General features: G+C 46.6%; 1 protein-coding gene across 2 annotated transcripts; it reads right to left on the reverse strand.

The window, feature by feature from the left end:
* Positions 1-448: 448 nt before the first annotated feature.
* On the reverse strand, positions 449-25,944 carry LOC135185958 (inverted formin-2-like). 2 transcript variants are annotated; one of them, XM_064163274.1, is made up of 20 exons: positions 25,784-25,944; positions 24,543-24,576; positions 22,300-22,441; positions 22,071-22,212; positions 20,465-21,334; positions 18,537-18,682; positions 18,389-18,450; positions 17,685-17,787; positions 17,512-17,597; positions 16,740-16,840; positions 15,202-15,272; positions 14,982-15,089; positions 13,982-14,052; positions 13,292-13,412; positions 11,702-11,866; positions 10,939-11,041; positions 8,632-8,790; positions 7,439-8,122; positions 5,925-5,981; positions 449-1,733 (listed from the first exon to the last, which is right to left on the reverse strand). In XM_064163274.1, exons 1-19 carry the CDS (start codon positions 25,905-25,907, stop codon positions 5,926-5,928), a joined length of 3,348 nt encoding a protein of 1,115 aa, XP_064019344.1. In that variant the 5' UTR covers positions 25,908-25,944; the 3' UTR covers positions 449-1,733; position 5,925. The 2 variants fall into 2 exon arrangements, with proteins under 2 accessions (XP_064019344.1, XP_064019427.1); XM_064163357.1 differs by lacking the exon at positions 5,925-5,981.
* Positions 25,945-26,855: the final 911 nt, after the last annotated feature.

A 26,855-nucleotide genomic window follows, 5' to 3' on the forward strand; every position in this document is an offset into this window, starting at 1 on the left:
TGAAAGCCTGGAATGGGTTGCCCAGGGAGGTGGTTGAGGCCCCGTGCCTGGAGGTGTTTAAGGCCAGGTTGGATGAGGCTGTGGCCAGCCTGATGTAGGGTAGGGTGTCCCTGCCCATGGCAGGAGAGTTGGAACTAGATGATCCTTGTGGTCCCTTCCAACCCTGACTGATTCTATGATTCTATGTGCTCTGAGACTGGAAAAGAGGAAATAAAGGGGAAATCTGTAAATGTGATAGTGGCAGTCCTACAAGTCAAACCTGAGATGGGTTATGTGGTTCTGCAGGAAACAGTGGGTGAGGCTTTGCCTGCTTCTGCCAGCCAGGAACAGGTTTTCACCTGAAATGGGGCTGCTCTTGTAGGGTCTTCTGAACAGAATCTGCCTATGCATCTGCTCTCAGGCGATCTTTGCTTTTGATAAACAATTCTCAATATGCTCATAGCAATGCTTTGGTTAAAACAAACCAGTGATTTAATTCTTGGTTTAGCTTCTAACTTAGCCAAGCAGTTTTCAATATTACAAGGACATTACAAGTCCTGTAAAGCAAAGCAAAATAAGCTTTAGCCTGAACGTTAGTCTAGCCACAGTGAGTTACCATATAAAGGCATAACTCTTAAATGTACCCAGCTCTTCCACTTGATTCATGTTTCAGCACAGTACCACACCACAGATTCAACAAACACAGATCACTTTAAATGGACAGCTATATACAAAACTATGGTACAATGTTATTACAAAACTTGAGGAACAAAGCTTTGAGGTTTTGAACCACAATACTGCACAGTCCCAGTTTTAGAGCAAAGGTAGCACGAATCTACATGTTCTGCAGCATGAACACGAAGACTGTTGAGTGCAAGCAGCTGACAACGGCACCCAAACCCAGAGATTTACTGAAACAGGAGCTGAAAATATGTCCGATAGAGCACTTTGGAAAACCTCTTTCTGTTGCTTTAGTAAGAAGAAATGGGGCTCTGGCCCTCCAAAAATTGATGGATGCACCTGTGCACATGACAAGACTACTGCAAGACTACTGATGTGCTTCAACTTCGTTGCACATAAGTAGCATGTCGGAACCAGCCACTATTTATATGGCCATATGCTTACTAAAATACATACTTAAAAAAATACCCAAACCCCAGCTATTTTTTTTTATTATTATTCTCCTCTGTAACTCATTTCCTTTGCTTTAAGTGATTGAGAGTAAAAATACATTTGTCTGATGTGGGTCTTGGCTATAGTCCAATATAAACTGTCAGTGGGCGACGAGAAGAGGGAGTTCGCAGGCTGCCGCCGGTGATGGTACAGCCACTGCTTAATTTATACCCTTAATTTGGTCGAGGCACTGCTATTTAAAAAATAAATTCTCTGAGGGTTCAACACTGCAGTCCTTTCTTAGATCACACTCAGCTGTTGTTTTAGGAGGAGTTTGGCCTAAGAGCAGGTTTAAAGACTTGGCTTCCAGGGCAGCAGAAAAAAAGTCTGATGCTTTCACGCTGCAACGCACAGAACCAGCCCCTGTCCCCATGGCATAAGGCCCAGGATGTGGGGGCTGAAGTCTCTGAGGAGGCTCTCTTGGGGGCCCTGGGGGAGGCTGTGTGAAAGGAAGCAGTGTGTCCTGGTGACCACGGTGATGTTTTGTGATGCAGAACCTGACTTCTGAGAAGTTGGCAGCACTCCAGAGACATGTGAGTGTTTGCTGAGTCTCTGCTATTTCTTCTGTCTTGCCATGACACCTGCAGGAGAAAGGTAAAATGCAAATTAATTTCAGCTATAAAACAAAAGCAGTGTGTTTCTGTGTGTGTGAGTATCTAATGGTTGGTGTGCTACTAGGGAACCCAGTTTCACACAACCTAAACACAGGAGGAGCTGAATCTTTACCTAATGAAAACCTCATGTCTTCAGTACTAATCCTGATGTGCAAGACTTTGAGGAACTTTGCTCTCAAGCTGATCATTACAGATGCTGGGAATCTTATCAACATCTATATCTGAGGGGTGGGTAACAGTGCACAGTGATAGGACAAGAAACAATAGGTACAAGCTAGAACACAGGAGGTTCCACCTCAACATAAAGAGACACTTAGAATCAGAATCATAGAATCAGTCAGGGTTGGAAGGGACCACAAGGATCATCTAGTTCCAACCCCCCTGCTATGGGCAGGGATGTCACTTCTTTATGGTGAGGATGACAGCACTGCAGGCTGCCCAGAGAGGTTGTAGACTCATCTTCTCTGGAGACTTCCAAACCCTCTCTGGATGCATACCTGTATGGTCTGTCCTAGATGATCTTGCTTTGGCACGGGGATTGGACTCTGGAGGTCTGGAGGATTCTGTGAGTGCTAGTTCAGTCCAGCAATGTAAGCCTTGTGTTTCTGAAGCAGCATATTGGAATAGGCTTCTAGATATTAAATTACTTTGTAAATTTAGTCTGTTTGACAGGAGTTTCAGAAGGATGGGGTGAAACACTGTCATTTTAAAGAGCCTGCCTCAGTCCATGACCAAAACAAATAGCACCTAATATTTCTAATGACAGACATGAAGATGAAGGCCACATTGAAAGATGAGCAGCAGCTTGGTTAGGCTCTTGTGGTCTTTGGGAGAACTGCCCACAGACAATACTGACTCTGTGGAGAACCTCAATTCTCAAACCCTGCTGTCTCTTTGACAGGGGAGGCTGACATCCCACTAGGCCATAGGTATGTCATAGATGCTGGCAGGCAGTGCTTTGTCTCAGTCCTGACCCTTTCCCTCCTTCCTTGCCAGGCTGTGGTCTTGGAGAATTAGCCTATACTCCTGGTTGGATTGGTTCTTTTATTTTCTAGGGAAACTACCCAAGCCCAGTTGCTTATGGACTTGTGCTTTCAAGACTTGTTTACCTTAATCTTTTGAAGTGACACAGAGATGGGAGGAGAGACAAAAGGAGCTGCACAGATATGAACACTTGTCTGTAGCAATCCTCTAGCATCTCAGGCAAGGAGATTCAAAGAGCTTCTCCCCTGAATCCAGCAATGTGCACTGTCCCTCCTCTGTTCACTGTCAGGTTTTGTTAGCTGGTCTTCAAGATCTTTCAGATTTGGTTGGCAATGAATTCAAATGTTTGTCAGCATAAATTTGAACACAGTGTGAACACCAATGCCTTGATTCCATGGGACTTAACCATTAACAGACTCAACCATTTCTTTCAGGAACACAGAGATAATGTGGGATACCACTCCTTGGGTTACACCCAAGCAGATATTTAAAGGACATTAACAAAGACAGAAATTGCTGCATAGCAAGATGTAGTCAAGGTGAGGCAAGATCTCAGCAGCTCATGACAACAGTCTTTTACTGCTCTGAAATATTATTACACAGAATCTGCTGCTGTTACAGAAGTTCTAAAAACTGACAAGGGGCTTGAGTCTCGATCACTGGATCACAGGATCATAGAATGAACCAGGTTGGAAGAGACCTCCAGGATCATGCAGTCCAACCCAGCACCCAGCCCTAGCCAGTCAACTAGACCATGGCACTAAGTGCCTCATCCAGGCTTTGCTTGAGCACCTCCAGGGATGGCAACTCCACCACCTCCCTGGGCAGCCCATTCCAATGCCAATCACTCTCTCTGGGAAGAACTTCCTCCTAACATCCAGCCTAGACCTCCCCCAGCACAACTTGAAACTGTGCTGTTGCTGGTTGCCTGAAGAAGAGACCAACTCCCACCTGACTACAGCCTCCCTTCAGGTAGTGGTAGACAGCAATGAGATCTGCCCTGAGCCTCCTCTTCTGCAGGCTGCACACCCCCAGCTCCCTCAGCCTCTCCTCATAGGCCTTGTGCTCCAGGCCCCTCACTAGCTTTGTCACTCTTCTCTGGACACATTCCAGTATCTCAACATCTCTCTTGAACTGAGGAGCCCAGAACTGGACACAGTACTCAAGATATGGCCTGACCAGTGCTGAGTATAGGGGCAGAATAACCTCCCTTAATATTAGGATGTTAGGGCTTGGAAGAGACCTCTGGAGATCTTCGAGAGCCTACAGCTCAATCTGCACAAGAAGGAAGAAGATTCTTGTGACTCCACTGAAACACAGTGACCTCCACATCTAGCAAATCTGTCAGAGAGAGAAGGACCCTGGACCAAAAGAGAACTGTTTCTGAGACTAGAGCAGCAGGTTGAGGCAATAAAGACAAAAAAAAGGTGGAACATCCTAGGAAAAAATATTGATGGGGAGCTTGCTAAGTCTGACATGAAGAGGTATGGACTTGAGGTGCGTTTGGGTGAGGCAGCACTGTGTCTGGAGACTAAGAGAAGGAAATGGATTTTTGTTTCCTCTAACACTTCCAAGTACATAAAAACAAGATCCATAATGCATAGGTGAGCACTGCTGGTGCAGTGTGGCTGTGCTAGGCACTGCATTTCAAGGCTGCATTGCTTAACTTGGTCACCCACTTCACAAAGGTACTGTTTTTCCCATGCATTCCCTATGTTGCTTTCTCCTCTCTTCTAAGGTGAATTAGTGAATTCAAAGCTGTCTGTGTCTCTTTTTTTTTTCCAGATATGACCTTTTTTAACGCTGCAGGCTGAAATCTCTGTGCTTAAAACATACACAACCTGAGTTATTTAACTCACAGTTTCAGCTGCTCTTCCTGTGCAGCACAGCCACTGGTCCTGACTTATTCCTTACCTCTGCCTCGCTGCTACTGTTTTCTGCTCTTGCTCAAATCTTCCTTAGGATTTTAAGCCACTTTTCCACTTGATGTAATCCTGCAGTGTAGCATGAAAAGGGCCAGGAGGAGTGCAGAAGTAGTCAGGACTTTAACTACTCATTTTATATCTCATTTATGGTCCAGTTGCAGGAACCAAAGTATCCCTAATCCTGCAGAGATTTCCCTATTCAGCAACCCTAGGGCCCAGGGATGTGAGGCTGTGCAGGAGCAGAGCTCCCAGCCCCAGGCACTGGGGATGCTGGAGAATAAATACATTCCTTTCAGGAAATGAGACAGAAAGAGATTTGACATTATTGATTCAGCTCATAGGAGATGCTCATCAGCATGGAAAGGACAACGTGTAACTATGCAATTTCAGTACAGTGGGTGTTTTGATTCTTTCTTTTTCCTGCTTTTCTTTCTAATTACTGTAAAAACAGACAAAGGTTTGCAAATGAAAGTCTTATCCTGAAATTCCACAAGTTTTTTTCTTGAGGGGCAACTGTATGTTGGCAGCACCAGTGAAGGATGCAGGGATCTTGGTACAGACTTTCACTAGAAATCTGGTTTATCTGTGTTGATTATATTGATGACAAAAGCCACATAACCTACTTCCCACCCTCTGCCCCAAAAGCTGCATGAATGCACATGTGAAGTATGCATGGGCCTGTTTGCTCCAACAGCCTAGTTTGTGTGGAATTGAATTTGGCTTTGAGTTGGAGCTGGTATCTTGCCCTAACTAGTTCTTCTGAGGTCCAGTGTTTTATTGCTTGTTCCAGATACTTATATTTAAAGGGTGCCATAGGAAGTGGCTGCCAGCAAGCAAAGAAAAATAATGTTCTTCACAGGAGGCAGGTACTGAAATTGCATTTTTACAGTTTTTGAGATAATCATGGGATCAAAGCAAAGACTTTGTTTATCACAGGAAGCTGGATTCACTTGGTTAGAATAATTACTTTTCATTATCTTCAGGGAAAGGAGGTTTGGCTGCTGCTGACACAGAGGATGGACATGTGGGCTGTGACCTTGTGTTGAGGGGACATCAGCAGTGACTCCACTCAACGCAAGATCAACACCCTGGACAGTAAACATCAAGAGGAAAAGTTTTATTTTACATGTATTTGTGATTAGACACAAAAGACAAAAAAGCTTAGCTGATATGCTGAGTACTGATTAGGTCTGTAGAATCCCATTGATGTGGTTAGTTCACATAGAAACACCTTTGTGAGTTTACATACCTCATTGTACCACACAACCTTTTTTTGTTTTATTATCTCCAGTATCAGCCTCAACCTCTGCTTTTAAACAAAAGAGAGACACTAAATATAACTGATCATGGCAAAGCAAATGTAACAGCAGGGGATTTTTTACGATGAAAACATTGTCTAGTAGCAGAGAGGTTCCTAAGATGTGATCCCTGGATGCCTAGGGAGCCCGGGGGCTTTAGGGAGAGTCAGTCCCTTGGGCCAGAAATATCAGGCAAGCATGACCATGAAGGTGTGGGGTGCTCCTCTTGCTGCAGCTCCCCTGCTGCCTCCTAGAAAGCAAGTTTGACAAACACTGCTCCAGGAGGAAACCACTTCTGGTGTGTGACTTGTTTTTTAACTAGGGGAAAGCAGGATGTTTAGAAACATAAATGACTGCAGTCCCAGGGCATGCTAGCATTATGAGGGTAAGTCTCTCTATGGTAGGTGCTCAATCCACACCAGCTGTCTCGTCCCAGCAGTGGGTTTTCAAACCCTTCTTCCTTGCATGCAAAACAATTAAACATTGACAAAAAGAGACTTCTGCCACGTTCCTGCCCTGACCTCAGGCTCTTGCAGAAAACAAGCTTCGGACAGCCTATTGCATGTATTTGAAGGCCAACAGCCCCACATGTCTTCCCTATGAGGCACTTCTAATTTGGGATTGAAGTAACCATTCAAGGGTGGCTTCAGCTCAGTAGAGTCTGAGGAACTTGGATGCACTTCCCAGGTTTGAGACCAGATGTGGACGTGCATTGTGAGGCAGAGACCTGGGTGACTCCACACTTCAAGTAGCCAAGCTGTCTGCAGTGGGGCAGCCCAGCAGGAGGGACTAATTTGGCTGGCCAGATACAGTCTTTTGCAGAAGCATCATAATGGTTGCCTTTCTCCCCTCACCCTGCAGTGATGCCTTGAGGGCCTGGTATTTAAGATCCACCTGGCACAGGCTGTCAAGTCACTGCAGGCAAAGTGCTTTTGCAAGGAGGCTTAGGAAAGAGAAAAACAAATGATCCTTCTACACTGCTGATGTTGCTGCCTTTATGTGTTTATAAGTAGTTGAGAGGGGGCGATCACTGATTAAGTACCCAGTATTAACTGCTCTTAATCACTGCTCTGGAGTTTAATGGAGCTCTTGTTTACACATAACCGTGCCTTGTAGCTGTCTTTAGCACATTTGACAGATGTGCTTATTGCCATCTTTACTGCATATGTGTAGATGGGCTTTGTAATTATTGATTCATCCATCCTCCTTCATAAACTACTTAAAAATGTCAAGGGAATGAACTATGCTTGTGGTTTTCTTTTTCGGATCTCTTTAGGGTTTAAAAAAAATGAAGTGAAATAGCATGACATGAATAGCTCCTATCAATAGCTCCCATGAAATAGCATGGCAATACAGGCAGGGCACACTGGCCCTCGAAGTGGGGAGGAACATCTATGTATATAAATACAGGAGGAAGCCTCCTTAGTTTAAGTCATCCCTAAGGGCTAGATATGAAATAGGCTACCTGAGTAGCTTTTGCTGTGCCTCTTCTTCTTCCTTCGTTTCCCAGATGGCCTCTGCTTTTCCCTGTCAGCGTGAGCTTGTCCTGGGGGCTGAGTTGCTGAACAAGAGGAGTCAGTTGCTGGCTCCTCTGAGAAGGACTTCTCTTGAGAGGTGTCCAAGAGCGAGTCTGTACCAGGGTCTTCATTTTCCTTTGCCATCTCTTTTGACTCTGCCTGATGAGCCTCATCACAGGTAGCAAACTGAGCACTGCCAGAGTCAATCCCAGTCTCACTTAGCCAAGTTTCTGGCTCCTGTGCCAGTTTGTAACTGTCTGGGAGGTCCTTGTCCTGGTCTTCTGAAGTGGCCTGGTTGAATTGTTCTCTTAGAGAAGTGTCCAGACCGCTGCTCACAAACTTCATCCTTGTGTCTATGTTAGCAGCAGAGAAGGCAATGGAGCTGTTGGCCCTGTCAGCTTCCTCCAAACTTACCGAGGAGCTTTCTGTCCGGTACCCTGGTGGCAAATTTTCTCTTGCTCTGTCTTTAGTCAATGGCTGGTTTGAAGTTGAGGCATCTGTAACATCACCAGCCATCTCCATCAAGGCAGTGGTCGAGAGGGGAATGCTTTCTGAGGGATGACCATCATTGTTTTGCTTGGTTTTATCATCAGTCTGCTTTCCTGCTGCTCGTGGATCCTTAATGTTCTTCCCTTTAAACAAAACACATGCTATCAGCCACTGCTGCAGCATTGCAGGAGGGATCAACCAAGGTGTTTCTGCCACTGGGAGAGGTTAGAAACCAGCAGCTGCCTATGGAGAGTGCACTGACCCGAAAGCACATATGGGGAAGATGGTGCTGCCTCTGCATACCTCCCATCCTTATACCCTATGTAGTCATATTGAACTCCGAGGCTCCAGGCCGCAAAGCCCCTGCTGTATTGGTGGGCATGACACCAGGGTGGTTGTGGTTGACCTGTGAGCTGTGTCTCTCAAAGGGTTAATCATCATGGGTGCAAGCCATACTGCTCCAGATTACTGCTAATGCAGGGACAGACCTGTCTGGCAGCAACTCAGAGCTCTCTGCAGCGCTGGCTGCAAAGCCTCCTTAAATTAAATGCCCCAAACGCAAGTGCGAAAGCTTCTTGCTTGCGTGCTTGGCTCAGGGTCCCAGGCAGATGGGAAGGAATAGCTGCAGGCTCAGTGGGGTCTCTGTCCTTACCAGAATGGCTCTCCTCTGGGCTCTCCTCCGGCAAGGCTTTAGGAGCCGCATCCGACTCGTATCTGTTCTTTGTCTTTCTCAGCGTGAACCCTTTCCTTATGTCGGCTAACAGCGCATCGATCACGCACACCTCCTCCTGCTTCACCACCCCCTTCTTAACTGGGATAGAAAGAGATGGGTGTTACACCTGGCCGTCAGATCAGGCAGGAGAAGACTCTGCAGTAATGCTGTTGCTTGGAAAAGGTACTGCTGTCCCTGTACATGCAACCACTGGGCAAAAGCAAGGCCCCAGTGCCAGGCCTGGGAGCAGCCTGAGCTCCATGCCCCTGCAGCAGTGTGTGCTGGCTGAAGTCAAAGGGTTTACCCCAATGTCGGGGTGCTACACGTTTGCACCAGTGTCACCAGCTCTGCCTGGACTTGTACCATGACTGTGAAATGCCTCTTGTCCTCCTAATTGCTGTCTGTGTCAGTGGGGAGCCTTCTGTAAGGAGAGGGTGTGGAAGGCAAATAATCTTCAGTTTTCATAGAATCACAGAATTAACCAGGTTGGAAGAGACCTCCAGGATCATCCAGTCCAACCTATCCAACCAACTAGACCATGGCACTAAGTGCCTCAGCCAGTCTTTTCTTGAGCACCTCCAGGGACAGTGACTCCACCACCTCCCTGGGCAGCCCATTCCAATGGCTGATCCCTCTCTCTGGCAACTGTATTAGTTTTCAGTTGTGCCTTTTGTTTTCATCCACAGAAAGGCAAATTTAAGGTATCTGCAGGATTTTTGTGATGTGGTAATGAAAGACTAATAGATGAGGGGTGAGCAACTGATGTCATTTATCTGGACATGACCAAAGCCTTTGACACTGTCCTGCACCACATCCTGGGCTCCTAGCTGGTGACACATGGGTTTGAAGGGTCAACCACTAAACAGATAAAGGTCTGGCTTGATGGCTGCACCCAAAGAGTGGCTGTCAATGGGTCCATGTCCAAGTGGAGGCCAGTGACAAGTGGAGTCCCTCAGGCATCAGTCCTGGCACCAGTCTTGTTCAACATCTTTGTGAGTGCCATGGACAGGGGCACTAAGTGCACCCTCAGCAAGTTTGCTGACAACACCAAGCTGTATGGTGCAGCAGACATGATGGAGGGAAGGGATCTATCCAGAGGGACCTGGACAGGCTGGAGAGGTGGGCATGAGGTTCAACAAGACCAAGTGCAAGGTCCTGCATCTGGATTGAGGCAATACCAAGCACAAATCCAGGCTGGGCAGTGAGTGGCTGGAGAGCAGCCCTGAGGAGAGAGACTTGGGGGTGCTGCTGAACAAGAAAGTCACCATGAGCCAGCAGTGTGCACTTGCAGCCTGGCGGGCCAACCAGATCCTGGGCTGCATCAGGAGAAGGGTGGCCAGCAGGTCAAGGGAGTTGATTCTTCCCCTCTACTCCACTCTGCTGAGACCCCACTTGGAGTACTGCATCCAGTTCTGGAGCCCCTATTACAGGAGGGATGTGGAGATGCTGGTGCATGTCCAGAGAAGGGCCACGAGGATGCTCAGAGGGCTGGAGCAGCTCTGCTATGAGGACAGACAGAAAGAGTTGGGGCTGTTGAGTCTGGGGAAGAGGAAGCTCTGAGGTGACCTTCTTGTGACCTTCCAGTATCTGAAGGGGGCCTACAAAAAAGCTGGGGAGGGACTTTTTAGACTACCAGGGAGTGACAGGACTAGGGGGAATGGAGCAAAGCTGGAGGTGGGTAGGTTCAGACTGGAAGTGAGGAGGAAGTTGTTCAGCATGAGAGTGGTGAGAGGCTGGAATGGGTTGCCCAGGGAGGTGGTTGAGGCCCTGTCCCTGAAGGTGTTGAAGGCCAGGCTGGATGAGGCTGGGGCCAGCCTGATGTAGGGTAGGGTGTCCCTGCCTGTGGCAGGAGGGTTGGAACTAGGTGATCCTTGTTATCCCTTCCAACCCTGACTATGATTCTACATAAATCTCTAGGAGTTTTGGAGGGGGGAGAAGTCAAACGTTTCTTCTTAGGTCTGGGATTCAAAAGTTCTGTTTAGAAACTGAAGAGGTTAACTGAAATGTTTAAATTTTATTTTCTCGCTCTGCTGTTTAGTCAGTGAACCTTAAATTAACTTCTCTGCCCAGCTGCAGCTGTGAAAAATGAACTTTTAGCTGAAGCTTTAAGACAACTAAAAGTCTTTAGTCAGCTGCCACTTGGAAACTCGTAACATAAATTACCACTACTGATTCATTAAAGCAGGACCAGCAAAGAGCTCCTATCGGCTCCATCTCTCTGTTTTGGAAGCCCTTTCAGATACTCACTGACTTTTCCATTTTCTCCCTTCTGTCTCTTCCCCTCTTCCTCTTCCAGCTGTTTCTTCCTCTTCTCTGCTTTGGCAGCTTGCTCCTTCCTGTCCTTGTTTTCCTGCAGTGAGGTAACGAGGGCATGAGAAGGTTGGTTAATGTTTGCTAGAAAAGCCAATGAAGAGAAAGATCTGCAGATGATTGCACAGAAGGATGAGAAATTCTGGCCCTATTCTTGCAGTAAATAAAATAGGCATGGGGAATAAGAGGTCTCTTGCTTGGCCAGGACTCTGCCATGTCCCAGCAGGAGGTGGCAGAGGTGATCTGCCTGCCTAGAACAGCTACCTCCTAGTGTGCAGATCTTCTGCCTGACATTTAGTTGAGGCAAAACTGGAAAGCACTGAAGCCCTGATTCCCTTGAAACTGGTAGCTCTTTTACTCCATGCCCTCCTTTCTGAGTCTGCTCAGGTGGGAGCAAAGGGTTAAGTTTTATAAGCCACTTCCTCTAAAACTTATACACCTAACTCCAGAGCATATTTGGGACCCTCCAGCTAAAATTGCAACAAAATCACAAATCACCAGGGTCTAGGCCAAGCCAGCATCATTACCACTGCATGAGGATGGAATAGAGTAGGGATCAGACACCTCTTTACCAGGTAACCTTATGCCAAGTGCTGAAGAAAGAGGAGGTAACCCAATGGATTTGGGTGCCCATCTGTCTGTTGCAACAGAAGCATGCATCCATACTAGGGCTGCTTAGCATCATGGAGTGCAGACCAACCTTCAGGGCTCGAATGAAGAGATCTCTGAAGGTCTTCATGGTGCTAAATATGTCCTCTAAGGACAACTTGCTTGGGTCTTCACAGAGGTAATTTGCAAGTTCTTCTCTTTTCCTTTCAATGGTTTCAAATTCTTCTTCCAGCTTCCTGGAGGCATCAATGCTATCCTGAAACATGTTTAATACACAGAGTAAAACATCCACCAGAGGACAGTGAGTGAAGTGCACTTAAAGCAAGAAAGATGTCAACGTAAGAGCTTAGATCAGGACTCTTAGTCCTGTCTTTTAATTGCAGCAGTTTGTGAGATGGGAAGAAATTAAGATTTGCAGGTGATCTTTACTCCTGGTGGCTGTGCTGAGCCAGGTAACAGAGGTGGTTTGAGCAATACATGGAAACCTCAATGCAAAACTTAATCCCAAGAGAAGGGCTTTACTATGGTCACCTTGTCCCAGATTCGCTGGGATAATCTTCTTCCTTGTGGCAGGTACAGTGCTGTGTTTTGGACATAGTCTGAGAATCATGTTGATAGCACACTGATGTTTTCAGTTGTAGCTGAATAGTGCTTACCCTAGGCTAAGGATTTTTCAGTTTCCCATGATGTGCCAGTGCACAAGAAGCTGAGAGGAGGCACAGCCAGGACAACTGACCTGAATCAGATAAAGGGATATTCCATACCACAGAATGTCATGCTCAGTATATAAACTGTGGGGAGTTGCCTGGGAAGGAAGGATCATTCCTTCAGCATTGGTCAGTGGGTGGAGAAGAGGGAAGAGGCTCCGAGGTGACCTTCTTGTGGCCTTCCAGTATCTGAAGGAGGCCTACAAAAAAGCTGGGGAGGGACTTTTTTAGGCTATTAGGGAGTGACAGGCCTAGGGGGAATGGAGCAAAGCTGAAGGTGAATAGGTTCAGACTGGAAGTGAGGAGGAAGTTGTTCATCATGAGAGTGGTGAGAGCCTGGAATGGGTTGCCCAGGGAGGTGGCTGAGGCCTCATGTCTGGAGGTGTTTAAGGCCAGGCTGGATGAGGCTGTGTCCAGCCTGATCTAGGCTAGGGTGTCCCTGGCCATGTCAGGAGGGGTTGGAACTAGATGATCCTTGCGGTCCCTTCCCACCCTGACTGATTCTATGATCCTATGATTTATCTCTCTTTTTCTTATATTCATTCTCATTACTACTACTACTGTTATTGTTATTGCTGTTATCTGAACCCACAAGTTTAACTTTTTTTCCCAGTTCTCCTCCCTGTCCTACTGGGAGAGGGGATGAGAGTCAGTGGGTTCATGGTGTCATCTGGGGTTAAACCATGGGTCAGATCCACACAAAGAGAGAATATTTTCACTCAAAGTGAAGAGTCACAACCAAGTAGAGAGAGTAGCTGGGGCCAGAAACTTATAAAATGGTCTCACCAAAAGTATTCAGGTTTGGGCAAATAAACACCAAGGGATTGTGTGTCACTGCAGCCTATTTTCCAAACCTGACAGCATGTGTCATGGCATGTTTTCCACCTTCTCATGAGCCTCTCCAGCTGCATATGTACCCTGGTACACTGTCTCTTTGTGTAATGGGGAAGAGGTGAGGGAGCTCTGTTACTGACCTGGATAGGTTTCTCATACTGTTGTTTCACATCATCATTTGATGATAAAACTCTTCGCTGAAGCTCCAGCAACTTCTTTAAATTGGTACTGGACTCCGTGTGTATGATATCAAGATTCATTCTGAAATCACACAGAACCCCCCCAGTTAGTTGATACTCTAAGCACCTTGCACTGACCAAGGGGTCTGAGCTGGTGGTGTGACTGTCCCTCTGCTTCTCACCACTGCACTGAACTGAAACCAGAGCTCTGAACTCTCTGCACACAGTCCAAGCTCACAGACAACAGCCTCCTTCCATATGCTATGGAAAGGCTGCCAGGTTTACCTACAACTTGAGTGTATGTTAATGCCAAAAAGAGTCCATGCATTCAAAGGGTTGTTCTCTACTCTCGGAGTTCAGCATTTGCTCGCTTTCTCTGGTTAAAAGGCAGTGCAGATTTTGGAAGGGCCTGGGAGGCAGCATTAACTCAATGCTCTGCAAATTCCAGCCCTAAGTGTTGCCAGCTGTAGTAGCTGTTATATATTAAAAGGGTTTCACCATTCATCAACCAAATCTTTCAGTGAAAACTAAATAAGATGCCATCTTGTTAATGTGCTATACCAGCTGCATGTGTCCTAATTTCTGGTATATTGTTGATGTGTATGGGATTTATTTTAGTTTTTAATTTGAAGGAAGTGACACACAATTTACCCTGCTGCTTTTGAAACATATTCAAGATCCTTTGGCAGTTCCAGTAGGTCCATGTGGCTGTTTTCTACTTCCTGAAGCAGAAGAGAGAAAGAAGTGTTATTTGCTGTGTGGCTGGAACTGACAGTAGAAGCTGAGGGGAAGGACAACTTCACCACATCCTGAAGCTGCCCTGCTCTCAGTGGCATTCAAAACAGGATGGCATGTTCAGAGCAGAAAAGCATTGCTTCTGGTTTATTAAGCTGATATGGATGAATGTTGAGAAATACTCCAAGTCCAAATCAAAGCTAACTTGCTGATGAGCTCTTCTTCTACCCTCTTCTGAGACACTTATTATTTAACCATGGGAGGAGCAGGACTGCGTTGTGATGCAGTCTGACACTTCCTGCAGTCCCAGGAGGGTAGGGTTTGAATCTTATCTGCATCGTTTACTTTTGTGACTGTGCTTGCTGAAGCTTCTACCAGCTAAAGCAGAGCTTGAACATAAATGCCTGCAGTGGAGGGACCTTCATCAATGAAGGTGGCAGAGCAGAGCATGGAGAAAAAAGGGGAAAAAAGCATTAGAAGGTGCAGAAAAACCCACGGGGGCTTGGAGAGGAGTATGGGAAGCCTGAGAAGCTTTTTATGTCTAATGGAAAAGAGAGAAGTCATGAGAAAGTAGAAAGGCCGAGTGGGTACAGACCAACCAGGATAGTTTTGGTAGCCATGTGCTGTGTGGTTTAGAGCTGATGAGGTGCAGGTGGAACAAATACAAAAAATGAAGTTCCAGCCCCTGCAGGGAAAGATGCTGGGGGAAAACAGAACAGGTCTTAAAATAAGGAGCTTTTTGAGTAGCGCTAACGAGCAGCCTCCATCAGCCTAAGTGACTCAAACACTCTCAACTTGTGATGCTCTGCAGCCAGTCAGGGAGAATATGAATTACTGAAAGTAAAGTAGAAGAAATGTTTCATCAGGGAAGAATTCCTCCCCCCCTCCCCTATTTCCCAGGACTTGGCAGTGGTACCTCCAGAATATGGTGGAGCAGTGTGATGCGGGTTTGGTTGGCTTTGGTTTCTGTCAGCTTGAGCAAAGTGCTGATTTTAAAGCCATCGGCATCACCCGTGTGACTTCCCTGCAAGACAGAAAGCAAGTAGATGTAACTCCTGTGCCCATCCAAATTACAACCCAAAGTAAGATTATCAACAAGCTGTAATAGGGGAAGAACAAGACAAATAATTCCTTACGTAGTTCAGAAAGTTTCCAACTTTGAGAATCAGTTGACAGAAGAGTGGCAGGCGATGACTGCTCAGAAGGTCTGGAAAACAGAAAGCAGTTTTAAACTAAAGCCTCTGTTACACCACAGCATTTCATAAACTATACTGGAACTGGCATTCTGAATTACACCAAATCAAAGCTGACGTTTCAGCTTTGCAACCTGCAGAGAAACTGATTCTATATAGATCCCATTCTGTAAGTTGCAAAAGATTTTGTTGACTTACATTTCTTTCTTTCTCTCCCATTCCTAAAGGAAAATAACCTAGGGTTGGCTCTCCTCACCAACAGCCATCAACCCACTGCTTTCCTTAGAAGTACCCCAGCTCACCCTGGTGTGGGCAAGGAGAATTGGACTGCAATCTTAATCTTGCAGACTCTGTTCATCTGTGCAGAGAAGCCAGTTCTGACAGCTCTGTGATTATCTGCAAGCTGCTACAACCAGACATGCTCACTCTGTTCTTGGTCTTGCATGGCAGAGGTGATCATCAGGCCACAGAGAGTACAATCCCATTGGAATGGGCTGCCCAGGGAGGTGGTGGAGGCACCGTCCCTGGGGGTCTTCAAGAAAAGACTGGCTGAGGCACTTAGTGCCATGGTCTAGTTGATTGGATAGGGCAGGGTGATAGGTTGGACTGGATGATCTTGGAGGTCTCTTCCAACCTGGTTGATTCTATGTAAATCTATGTAAATACCTGTTCTTGCTCTTATGGCAGGGCACTGCAGTAGTGTACTTTTTGAAGCACTCAGCTTTGAGGCAGGAACAGCTCCAAAAGCACAGCTGTGTTGTTGGGAAGACACTTTTTTGGGCAAGTTTCAATTCATCCCAGTAGGAAGCTGTAATGCCAGCTGGAGAAACCCCTGGCAGGAGTTGGGGAACCCAGCTCTGTAGGGCAGGTGGCATTTGGCAGTACCAAGAAGTGCATCCTTCTCTCAGTGGAGTAGGGGCTGAGGTTTCTGCCACAGGAAGGCAAAATCTATTGCATAATACACCTAGCTCCAATCACTCACTAAATTGGAGCATCAGCAATTCATACCGTAAATTAAAAAGCTTTTTCTCTTCTGGTTCCATTTGTAGGCAAAGAAAAACTAAATCACTGTTACTTTCTGGGGGAAGTTTGGAGTGTGCTTTTCTGGCAGAGGAGAAAATTGTTGGGTGAAGGTCTTTAACATGGCATATAATGTTGGATGAATTAGCTATAGTGAGGCCAGCTTCACTGTTTAAAAAACGCTGTCAACCTTCCAGCATTCCACCGTTGAAACTGTTGCAGAGGAATGCATCTGCTGCATAAAAAGAGGGCTGACAGGGAGGGAAAATGATCTTTGGTCCTATTAAGGGCTTTGACCACCCGTGGAGATACCTAAAGCTGCATTCTGTATTCTGTAGTGAACCAGTGAATGCACTGTAGGGGAATTCTCTAGTGTCTGAGTAGTATCAATCATTGCAGAGCTCCAGGAGAGCCTTGCAAGATTTAAAGCTCCATGTCATAAACAAGGTCAGGCCATTTACCTTCACAGGCTCTCCGGATGGCGTCAGCTTTCGGCTGAATCATGTCCAGCACAACAGTGGTCTCTTCACAGATCAGCATACACTCAATGCGCAGCTGGTAGCTAAGGACAGAGACTGATTCAAAGCTTAAAGGCATTGTGATTGTGGCCAGCACAGTGGCCCTCTTCCCACATCACTGCTAAGTCTGTCAACCTCACAACATTGCTCTCAACCACATCCATGTGTCTGTGGTTTACGGAGGCAGGCAAAGGGCCACTGCTTGCCGTGGGGACCACCTGATGCATTGTGATCAGCAGAGAGAAAACTGACCACTCTGTGGCATACAGATTTCCCCTTCTTGGCACTGCCTTTGGCACTGCCTTTGGCACTGCCTTTCAGTACATTATGAGGCTTCCTTGGGCAGATATGACCCTGGGTCTGGGTCAGCTTCTGCTGCTTCAGAGGGAGAGGAGGTGCTGGAGCAGTAACAGTGATGAAGCACCGAAACAGGCTGTCCAGAGAGGTTGTGAAGTCTCCTTCTCTGGAGACTTTCAAAACCACCTGGATGCATTCCTGTGCAACCTGCCCTAGGTGATCCTGCTTTGGCAGGAGAGATTTGACTCAGTGATCTCTAGGGGTCCCTTCCAACCCTTAACATTCTGGGATTCATCTAAGTTGGAAGGGAGAATCCACCAGTTATATGCATCTGTGAGGCTTCTGAAAAAAATCTTAACACTTCCCAAAGGTAAACTAAGTAAAAGATTTGGCTAAGATTCATGACAAACATCCTCACCTGGGAATCTGAAGAAGCAGAAGATAAAACTGATCTGCATTTGCTAGCTTTGATTTATCTTCTTTGAAGGCCTTCAGGTTTTCTATCTAATGAGAAAGAAAGAAAGAATCAAGATGCAGGACTGCACCCCATGTTCAGCTCTGTGAACTAAGGGTACTATTTTTCCTCCTGACCTCATGCTTTTCAGGTAGCAGCTTCAGCAACTGCTTCAGAACTTCAACATCAAACTTTGTCCGATCCCCGTTCTGGACCATGGCAGCCACCTCTTCATTGGAGCTGCAGGGAGGAAGAGCAGAGTCAGCTGTTATCCAAAGACTCTTCTCCCACAGTCACCTGCTACTGAGACTTGTATCTGTGCAAGTGCACCATACTTTCCCTATGGAGAGGCAAGATAATCCAAGAGGAAACACACATCCCCTTGATAAACTGAGAACCAGGACCTGCCCCAGATTTTGTTTCTGGCCCTGGACAAATGACTTACAGCCAGACACCAATCCTGCGACTCAGATCTTTGTCTCTGGGAATTTGATGATCTTAAAAGAAAATGTAATTCTGAACTTCACCATTGGCCCTGTTTTGAGGAGAGATTTGACCTCCAGATGTATCTCCCAGCCTAAGTAACTGTAAGATTCTGTGCCACAACTTCACCTGTAGCATGGAGACGTGATGCCTTTGCAAACATACAGGGATATGTTGTATGTGAAAACATAATTAAACCCCTAAACTCAGTGCTTTAAAGACGGTGTAGGACAAACTGGGGAATGTTCAGATGTTTCAGTAACACAGACCATGAACAGATTTCATGACAACCTTCCAGATACTGCGCAAAACCTGCCTAAAGTTTTGTCAACTGTCACAAAAATTGGCCATATCTTACCATTTAAATTGCTTCAAAAATATGTTCAAATTGAGACTTTTCTTGGAGTCCAAAAATGTGATCTTCATTAAAGAAAAAAAAGATATCTCACATTAGATGAGCTGTCTGCAGCAATCTTTACTCAAAAGAATGAGAGGGACCTCCTCACCTCCTTCGGTTCTGCCTTCAGTGGTGCGGCTGTTTTCTCCTTAGGGGTTGGTTGTGGAAAGCAAAACAGCTGCTCTATGCTTGTGTAATTGGGCTCTATAGTTTCCTCACTGCTGCTGCTCACTGAAGCCCACATTGAATGGCTTTCTGGAAAAAAAAAGGCAAGGAGATCAGACTGGCTACAGGGAGACTTGACAGCTCCTGGCTTTTGGGGCAATATGAGTTGCTAGAAGGAACACTTAGACTCATAGAATCAGTCAGGGTGGGAAGGGACCACAAGGATCATCTAGTTTCAACCCCCCTGCCATGGGCATGGACACCCTACCCTAGATCAGGCTGGCCACAGCCTCATCCAGCCTGGCCTTAAACACCTCCAGCCATGGGGCCTCAACCACCTCCTGGCTGACCCATTCCAGGCTCTCACCGCTCATTTTGAAGAACTTCCTCCTCATGTCCAGTCTGAACCTACCCACCTCCAGCTTTGCTCCATTGCCCCTAGTCCTGTCACTCCCTGACATCACCCAAACATCAGTATTTTTTCTCTTTAGTTCAGCTTAGACCCTAGGCCTGGGCAACCCATTCCAGGCTCTCACCACTCTCATGATGAGGAATTTCCTCCTCACTTCCAGCCTGAACCTACCTACCTCCAGCCTTGCTCCATTCCCCCTAGTCCTGTTACTCCCTGATAGCCTAAAAAGTCCCTCCCCAGCTTTTTTTGTAGGTCCCCTTCAGATACTGGAAGACCACAACAAGGTCTTTGGAGCCTCCTCTTCTCCAGACTGAACAGCCCCAACTCTTTCAGTCTGTCCTGATAAGATGTCCTCACTTCTCAGCAGATGAATGAAGTAAGAAGAGACATTTGTCTTGGACAAATGTTAATTATTGAGGAGATACAAGTCCCATATGCAGGATCCAAAGGGCATAAAGGGTAAATAAACCTGATGCTTTAAACCAAGATGTGCTAGGTGCAGCACTGGGCACAGAGAGGCCATGCAACTCCATCCCTCCCTACACAACTGTGCTCTCCTCTATGGTAGGCAAATTAGATCAGCATGAGAAGAACTTGTCATGTGTTTTCTAGTCTCATAGCTGGTAGTATTTTTGCTTCCTTGCATGTTAGCTGAGATACTGGCCACAACCTGTATACTTTCTGGCTGTGGCCTTCCTCTATTTTCCATTTTATAACTGAGCCTCCTTGTATCATGCTGGCTGTAGGACTACTTGAATTCCCACTGCACTTTCTTAAACATCTTTAAGAAAAACAAAGTCACTCTCAAGTCTCTACTGAAATAATCCCAACAATTAACTGCTCCTGTGATTGAAAATACTCCTTATTTAAAATTCACCTATGCCAACTTCCTTGCAGTGGCTGTCTTGCTTGTCTAGGACAAAGCTGACATTGCCTGTCTTGGCTTCTTCTCACATTTCATGCTTCTCTTTGGATCTACTAGGACAGGGAAATGTAACTCCAAAATCAAGAGACAAGTCAGTCAATATCACAGCTCTCCAATTCCTTCAATGTCCTTCTCAAAGTGTGATGTGATCTTTACCTGCACTCTTACTCTTGACTTTAATGTACCCAGATGCAAGTATAAATGCACTGCAGAGCAGAAGTCTGGGGAACTCAAATCAGAGCCTATTGAGAACTTGAGCCCAGGGCATGTCATTGGTGGATTAGGAAAATCTTCCCAGTAATCTCTCTTAATTTCAAGTCATTTCAGTTCTAAACAAATGATTCCAAACTACTGACTTAATGGTCATGATTAATATATTGTATTATTACTATTTATTGGAGCTCTGCCAGTCAGATGTAATGCAAAGCAGGGGAATTCTATGTCTAAAATGGACTCAACTGCATTTGACAAACTCAAAGACAGTGCTTTCTCCCCTGGGCGACTCCTAAAGCAGCAGTGACTTTATGACACCCACCTCTCACCACATTGGAAGGCAGCTTCTGCCAGTTCAGTTTCTTCATTCTCAATGTGGGGGTCTTCACTGGCTTGTGGGGAGGCCTCCCAAAGCCAAGAGGGCAGCTGAACTGGGAAGCCACTACAGCTTCTATATGGTCTCCTGCCATGCCAGGCAGGAGCGGAGGAGGGGGTGGAATGCCACCCATGCCAGGCAAGGGGGGTGGAGGTGGGGGTATGCCACCCATGCCAGGCAGTGGGGGTGGAGGTGGGGGCATGCTTGCCATGCCAGGCAAGGGGGGTGGAGGTGGGGGTATGCCTGCCATGCCAGACAATGGAGGTGGAGGGGGTGGGATACCGCCCACAGTGGGCAATGGTGGTGGAGGGGGTGGGATACCTCCCATGCCAGGTAGTGGGGGTGGAGGGGGAGGAATGCCCCCCATGCTGGGCAGTGGGGGTGGGGGTGGAGGAACACCAGGGGGTGGAGGGGCTCGGGGTGCATTCATCACAGGGGATGTGGGAGTTAATGCTACCATGGCAGATGGTGGGGGTGGAGGTGGTGGGGGTGGGGGTGGAGGTGGTGGGGCAGGAGGAGGTGGGGCAGGAGCAGTGTTGTGTGGAGGGTTAGATGTCTCTGGCAAAGGACAGCAGGCTGGGAGATGAGATGTGATTTTCTTTTCATTAGCAGGTGCCTCTGAGGGAGCTGTTGATGCTTTGGAGGGGTTTGATGATCCCATGGGCCTCCGAGCTGCACATGTGCATGGTTCTAGCTCAGCCTGGATGCCTCCATTTGCACTCTCAGTCAGCTGATTTTCAGCCTGCTTCTGCTTGTTTGGATGTTTCTTGATAGATAGCAGCCTCTCGATGACTTCTTCAACTGTGTTCTCTTGGACTAGAGAAATGAGTTCGGGTCAGAAAAAGGGATCATAGAATCAACCAGGTTGGAAGAGACCTCCAAGATCATTCAGTCCAATCTGTCACTCACCCCTGTCCAGTCAACTAGACCATGGCACCAAGTGCCTCATCCAGTCTTTGCTTGAACGCCTCCAGGGATGGCAACTCCACCACCTCCCTGGGCAGCCCATTCCAATGGCAAATCATTCTCTCTGTAAAGAACTTCCTCCTAACATCCAGCCTATACCTCCCCCAGCACAACTTGAGATTGAGGGCCAAAAGGTGGTTCATGCTATTCAGTCTTATGCAAGCAGTAGATCTGGAGCCACAGAGCCCAGCCCTGGTGGCCTTTTACACAACTGTGCTTTTAGCTTCCAGTTTCCTTCCTATGGCCTTGGCTTACAAAAACTGTTCTGAGCATGCCTGCCAGCAAGACTAGCCAGCATCAGCCACAGGACCAAAGACCAATTCCCACTTACTCCCACAACTCAAAATTTGAGTCCTAATCATCAACACAAGCACAAATCCTGAGCTCACTTCTAAATGTAGCCAGCTCCACTTCCATCAGCCTGGCTAGAGCTTTGCAACAAGACTTCATCTTGTGCAGGAGCCACAGCTTTGTCCCTGTACAGTTTTAGCAAGTTCTATAGATTGTTTCCTGCACATATGGGAAGGACTTCCATGGGCAGTGGGTGGGGCAAAAGAAAACAAGAGGATGGGTATGTCATTCTTACTGTCATTAGCAAGCAAAAGGGCTCTGTTCACTACTGCATCCAAGGATTCCCACAGCAGAAGGCTGGAGTGATGAGATGGTTCCAGGTGCAGCAGGCTCTGGAGGATGGACAGCAGTTGGATGGAGACTGGAGAGCGGCTCACCTGGAAGACAGGGCAGCTTTCCATCATAACAAGGCTGTTTCTAAGCAAAGCATGTTACCTTCATGCTCCAATTGAGAGTCTACTTACTTTATTGAAGAGAGATGAAAAGACCTCATGATGATCATTCATGTTGATCCCATCGCATATCTTTAATAACTCCTCATCATCTTCTGTCTTGAACTCCTCAAATGTATCACACTGGATAATCAGATCCTCTTCCTCTATGTCTCTGCAATATTACAGCACTGATTTTCACTGGAGAGCCCTTCACTGATTTTCAGGTGATTGCTTTTTTTTCTTGAATAGCTTTTCATCTCCTTGTCTCTCAGAGTTGGAAGTACTTAGCTCTATATTATTTATACAGGATCAAAGGCCAGCAGTGTATCCTTTCTTGAACTGAACATAACTCTTTCTACAAGTCAACACATACAATTGAATGGGATTTTTCATGGCATAACCTAGCCCAGTGTATGCTTTGTATGGACTTCTTTGAGCTGTAATAAGAGTAGCATTTCCACCTTCTTGAAACTAGACCATCTGCTTTTTTTCTTTCAAGTCAAGGCAAGTTGTGATGGTTTGGGTGTTACTCACCCCCCTACACTTAAGAAATCACCCAGACTAGACTCAGCCAAGCTGGAAATTAGAATGAAGCTTTATATTTACAGCTTAGCACAGTATACAAGCAGGTATTTACAATGGATACAGCTATAAACAGAAATAGACAAGTTAAAAAGGTAATACAGAAACACAACAGCCCTCCCAGAAACCAGAGACCCCAGGAGGGGCTCCCAACCACCCTTCCACCTCCTTTCTACCCCTCTACCTTATCCCAGACTTTGCCTTACATTCAAGGTGAGTTTGGAGAATTGGTCAGAGGGGTTAGGAAGCAGAGGGATTAGTCACACAGACAGCAAGTTAGAGGGAGAAGTGCAGGCAGCCAGAGCCAGAGAGCAACTCTTTTATCTACATTTATGTTGTTTTTATACATCCCAGCAAGCCTATGAGTGCAGTAGACATCAGCATTGTTTCCTTTTCACAGCCTATCATCTAATTCTTCTCACCAAAATATCCCAGCTAGGCTCAAACTAGCACACAAGTGAAAATTATTCCAGTGACATTCCTGGGTTAAAATTTTCCTTCTGTATAACTAAAAAAATAGATTTAAAAAACCCTTCAGACACTCTAATCCAAAATTTTCTGCCCTCTTGACACCACCCAGTAGAGGAGCCCTCGCTTTGATAGTTGGCACTATTAGAAGAGCTTCTTTTTTATGAGGTTGGGTGGAGCAATTCCAGTTATGTGGATAACCACAATTCACATATAATACATTCTAGAATGTATCATACATATTTCTGCAGCCCTTCAGTTCTACATTAAGGAACTGTTAAGACAGGTATGTCCAGATATGTATTAGTGAAGTGTTTTAGGTGAATGCTTCTGGGACCAACACTGGCAGTGAAGGGTTGCTCAGTGAGCTCACAGCAGTGCTTCAGGTTCATTCTTTCACAATGTCACAGTATCATCAGGGTTGGAAGAGACCTCACAGAGCTCAAGGCTAGACCATGGCACCAAGTGCCACGTCCAATCCTGCCTTGAACAGCTCCAGGGACGGCGACTCCACCACCTCCCCGGGCAGCCCATTCCAGTGTCCAATGACTCTCTCAGTGAAGAACTTTCTCCTCACCTTGAGCTTAAATTTCCCCTGGTGCAGCCTGAGGCTGTGTCCTCTTGTTCTGGTGCTGGCCACCTGAGAGAAGAGAGCAACCTCCTCCTGGCCACAACCACCCCTCAGGTAGTTGTAGACAGCAATAAGGTCACCCCTGAGCCTCCTCTTCTCCAGGCTAACCAATCCCAGCTCCCTCAGCCTCTCCTCGTAGGGCTTGTGCTTGAGGTCTCTCACCAGCCTCGTCGCCCTTCTCTGGACACGCTCAAGCATTCTTTGCTCCATCAGTGCCTAGAGCCACTATCTATTTTGCTAATCTTGTAGTGCTTTTCCTGATAAAGAAGGACCTTGTGGTTGGAATTCATCTGTCCAGAGAAGTCACAGAGCACTAAGGCCTAGACCAAATTTCCCACGGTTTTCATCTGTGCCTAGAACCTCTGTCAATGCCATCTGCACCAACTGCTGTCCTCATGACACTGTGATTGACAAGGACATCTTAACACTGGTCTAATGCCTCCAGTTCTATGTAATGGATGAACACAAGCACAGTCTGCTTCACCTGGGCATACTTCACTTGACACAACTGAAGGCTGATCAGTATTCAGTTTCCACAGCTGCATTACTGTGAATCTCATTTATAAAAGAAAATTTAAGCAGTGATCCTTACCTTAGTTTGTCTAAAATATCCAACAGCTGAAGGCCTGGGAGAACAACAAAAAGAAAATATTCACGATGGCTTAGAACTGATCTGGTATGATTTTTATATAATGTTATGCTCACAAACACTTTCTCAACAGACAAAATGTGAAACTATCTTTACAAGGGTTTGTCAAAGTGAGTAGGGTCATCGTAGGGACATCTGGTAACTGAAGAGACAGTGCATGTCTGCAGCTGTGTGGACTGAAGTTATTGAGGGACACAGGCACTTCTGGGGCATGAGTCAGCGCAGTCACAGAATCCTAGAATCAACCAGGTTGGAAGAGACCTCCAAGGTCATCCAGTCCAAACTATCCCCCAGCCCTATCCAGTCAACTAGACCATGGCACTAAGTGCCTCAGCCAGGCTTTTCTTAAACACCTCCAGGGACAGTGCCTCCACCACCTCTCAGGGCAGCCCATTCCAATGCCAATCACTCTCTCTGTGAAGATCTTCCTCCTAACATCCAGCCTGTACCTCTAACAGCACAACTTGAGACTGTGTCCCCTTGTTCTGTTGCTGGTTGCCTGGGAGAAGAGACCAACCCCCACCTGGCTACAGCCTCCCTTCAGGTAGTTGTAGACAGCAATGAGGTCACCCCTGAGCCATCTCTTCTCCAGGCTGCACACCCCCAGCTCCCTCAGCCTCTCCACATTATTAGACATCAAAAATCAGTCAGATGAACAGCACAGTAAAGTGTCTCTTGTTCTCCACAGAGAAAAATGGAGACTAGGCTCACCATCTCGGATGTGTGCATTTATGTGAGGTGTATCTTACCAATGGTACCTAGGACCCTGGTATTTAAGCAGCTGAAAGGTATTTCTGAACTGTAGGGCAGCTTCTGTGTGAGTAGATGTGGGGTGAAGAAACCTTATTTCCTCCTATGAGGGGCTGCAACATATGGAAATGTGGTTACCTAAGCTGGTTGGCTATAGAAATGTGTTAAAGAAACTCAAATGGCACAGTTCTGCTGTGGTTCCAGAAAAGATCAAAGCTATGGGACAGCAGCAATGTTAGGTTGATGACAAGAACAAAGAACCTAAACACCAAAAAAAAACCCAACTCCAAACCTGGAAAGGATTCTTTCTTTAACATTTGCAGTTTTGCTCCCTAGTCCTCTTCAGTCACTTTATGGATACCTCTGAAAATAAAGCTGCTTGACAAGTGTTCTTCTCCAGTTCTAAGAAAGTTACATGCAGCAAACATCCTTACCTATGAACTCATTTCTGATTTGTGTCCTTGTTCTTAGCTCTTCTTTCCCTAGTATGATGGCATTGATGGCACTCAGCAACGTCACCATGTATGGCACGTTATCTGTGTTGGAGAGCTCGTTCATGATGACGCTGAATCGGTACTGCTGGTTCTTCACGCTCTGTTAATAACACAAGTGATAGTTCTGTTCAAGAGGTCAGAGACATCTACAGATTCAGTGCAGGCCTTCAGAATTAGCATCTTAAAGCCTGCTTCTCCCACTGTGCACAAGACAGGAAGACGTAGGTAGCACTCACTCCTCTATCATGGAGCATAGAATCATAGAATCAACCAGGTTAGAAGAGACCTCCAAGATCAACCAGTCCAACCTAGCACCCAGCCCTAGCCAGTCAACTAGACCATGGCACTAAGTGCCTCAGCCAGGCTTTTCTTCAACACCTCCAGGGACGGTGCCTCCACCACATCCCTGGGCATCCCATTCCAATGCCAATCACTCTCTCTGGCAAGAACTCCCTCCTAACATCCAGCCTAGACCTCCCCTGGCACAACGTGAGACTGTGTCCCCTTGTTCTGTTGTTGGTTGCCTGGCAGAAGAGACCAACACCCACCTGGCTACAGCCTCTCTTCAGGTAGTTGTAGACAGCAATGAAGTCACCCCTGAGCCTCCTCTTCTCCAGGCTAAACATCCCCAGCTCCCTCAGCCTCTCCTCACAGGGCTGTATTCCAGGCCCCTCACCAGCTTTGTCACCCTTCTCTGGACACATTCCAGCACCTCAACATCTCTCTTGAATTGAGGGGCCCAGAACTGGACACAGTACTCAAGGTGTGGCCTGACCAGTGCTGAGTACAGGTGAAGAACAACCTCCCTTGTCCTACTGGCCACACTGTTCCTGATACAGGCCAGGATGCCATTGGCTTTCTTGGCCACCTGGGCACACTGCTGGCTCATTTTCAGCCTATTATCTACCAGTACCTCCAGGTCCCTTTCTGCCTGGCTGCTCTCCAGCCACTCTGTCCCCAGACTGTAGCACTGCTTGGAGTTTTTGTGGCCAAAGTGCAGAACCCTGCACTT

Source organism: Pogoniulus pusillus, chromosome 1 (assembly GCF_015220805.1).
Source record: "Pogoniulus pusillus isolate bPogPus1 chromosome 1, bPogPus1.pri, whole genome shotgun sequence".
NCBI classification, from domain to species: domain Eukaryota; kingdom Metazoa; phylum Chordata; class Aves; order Piciformes; family Lybiidae; genus Pogoniulus; species Pogoniulus pusillus.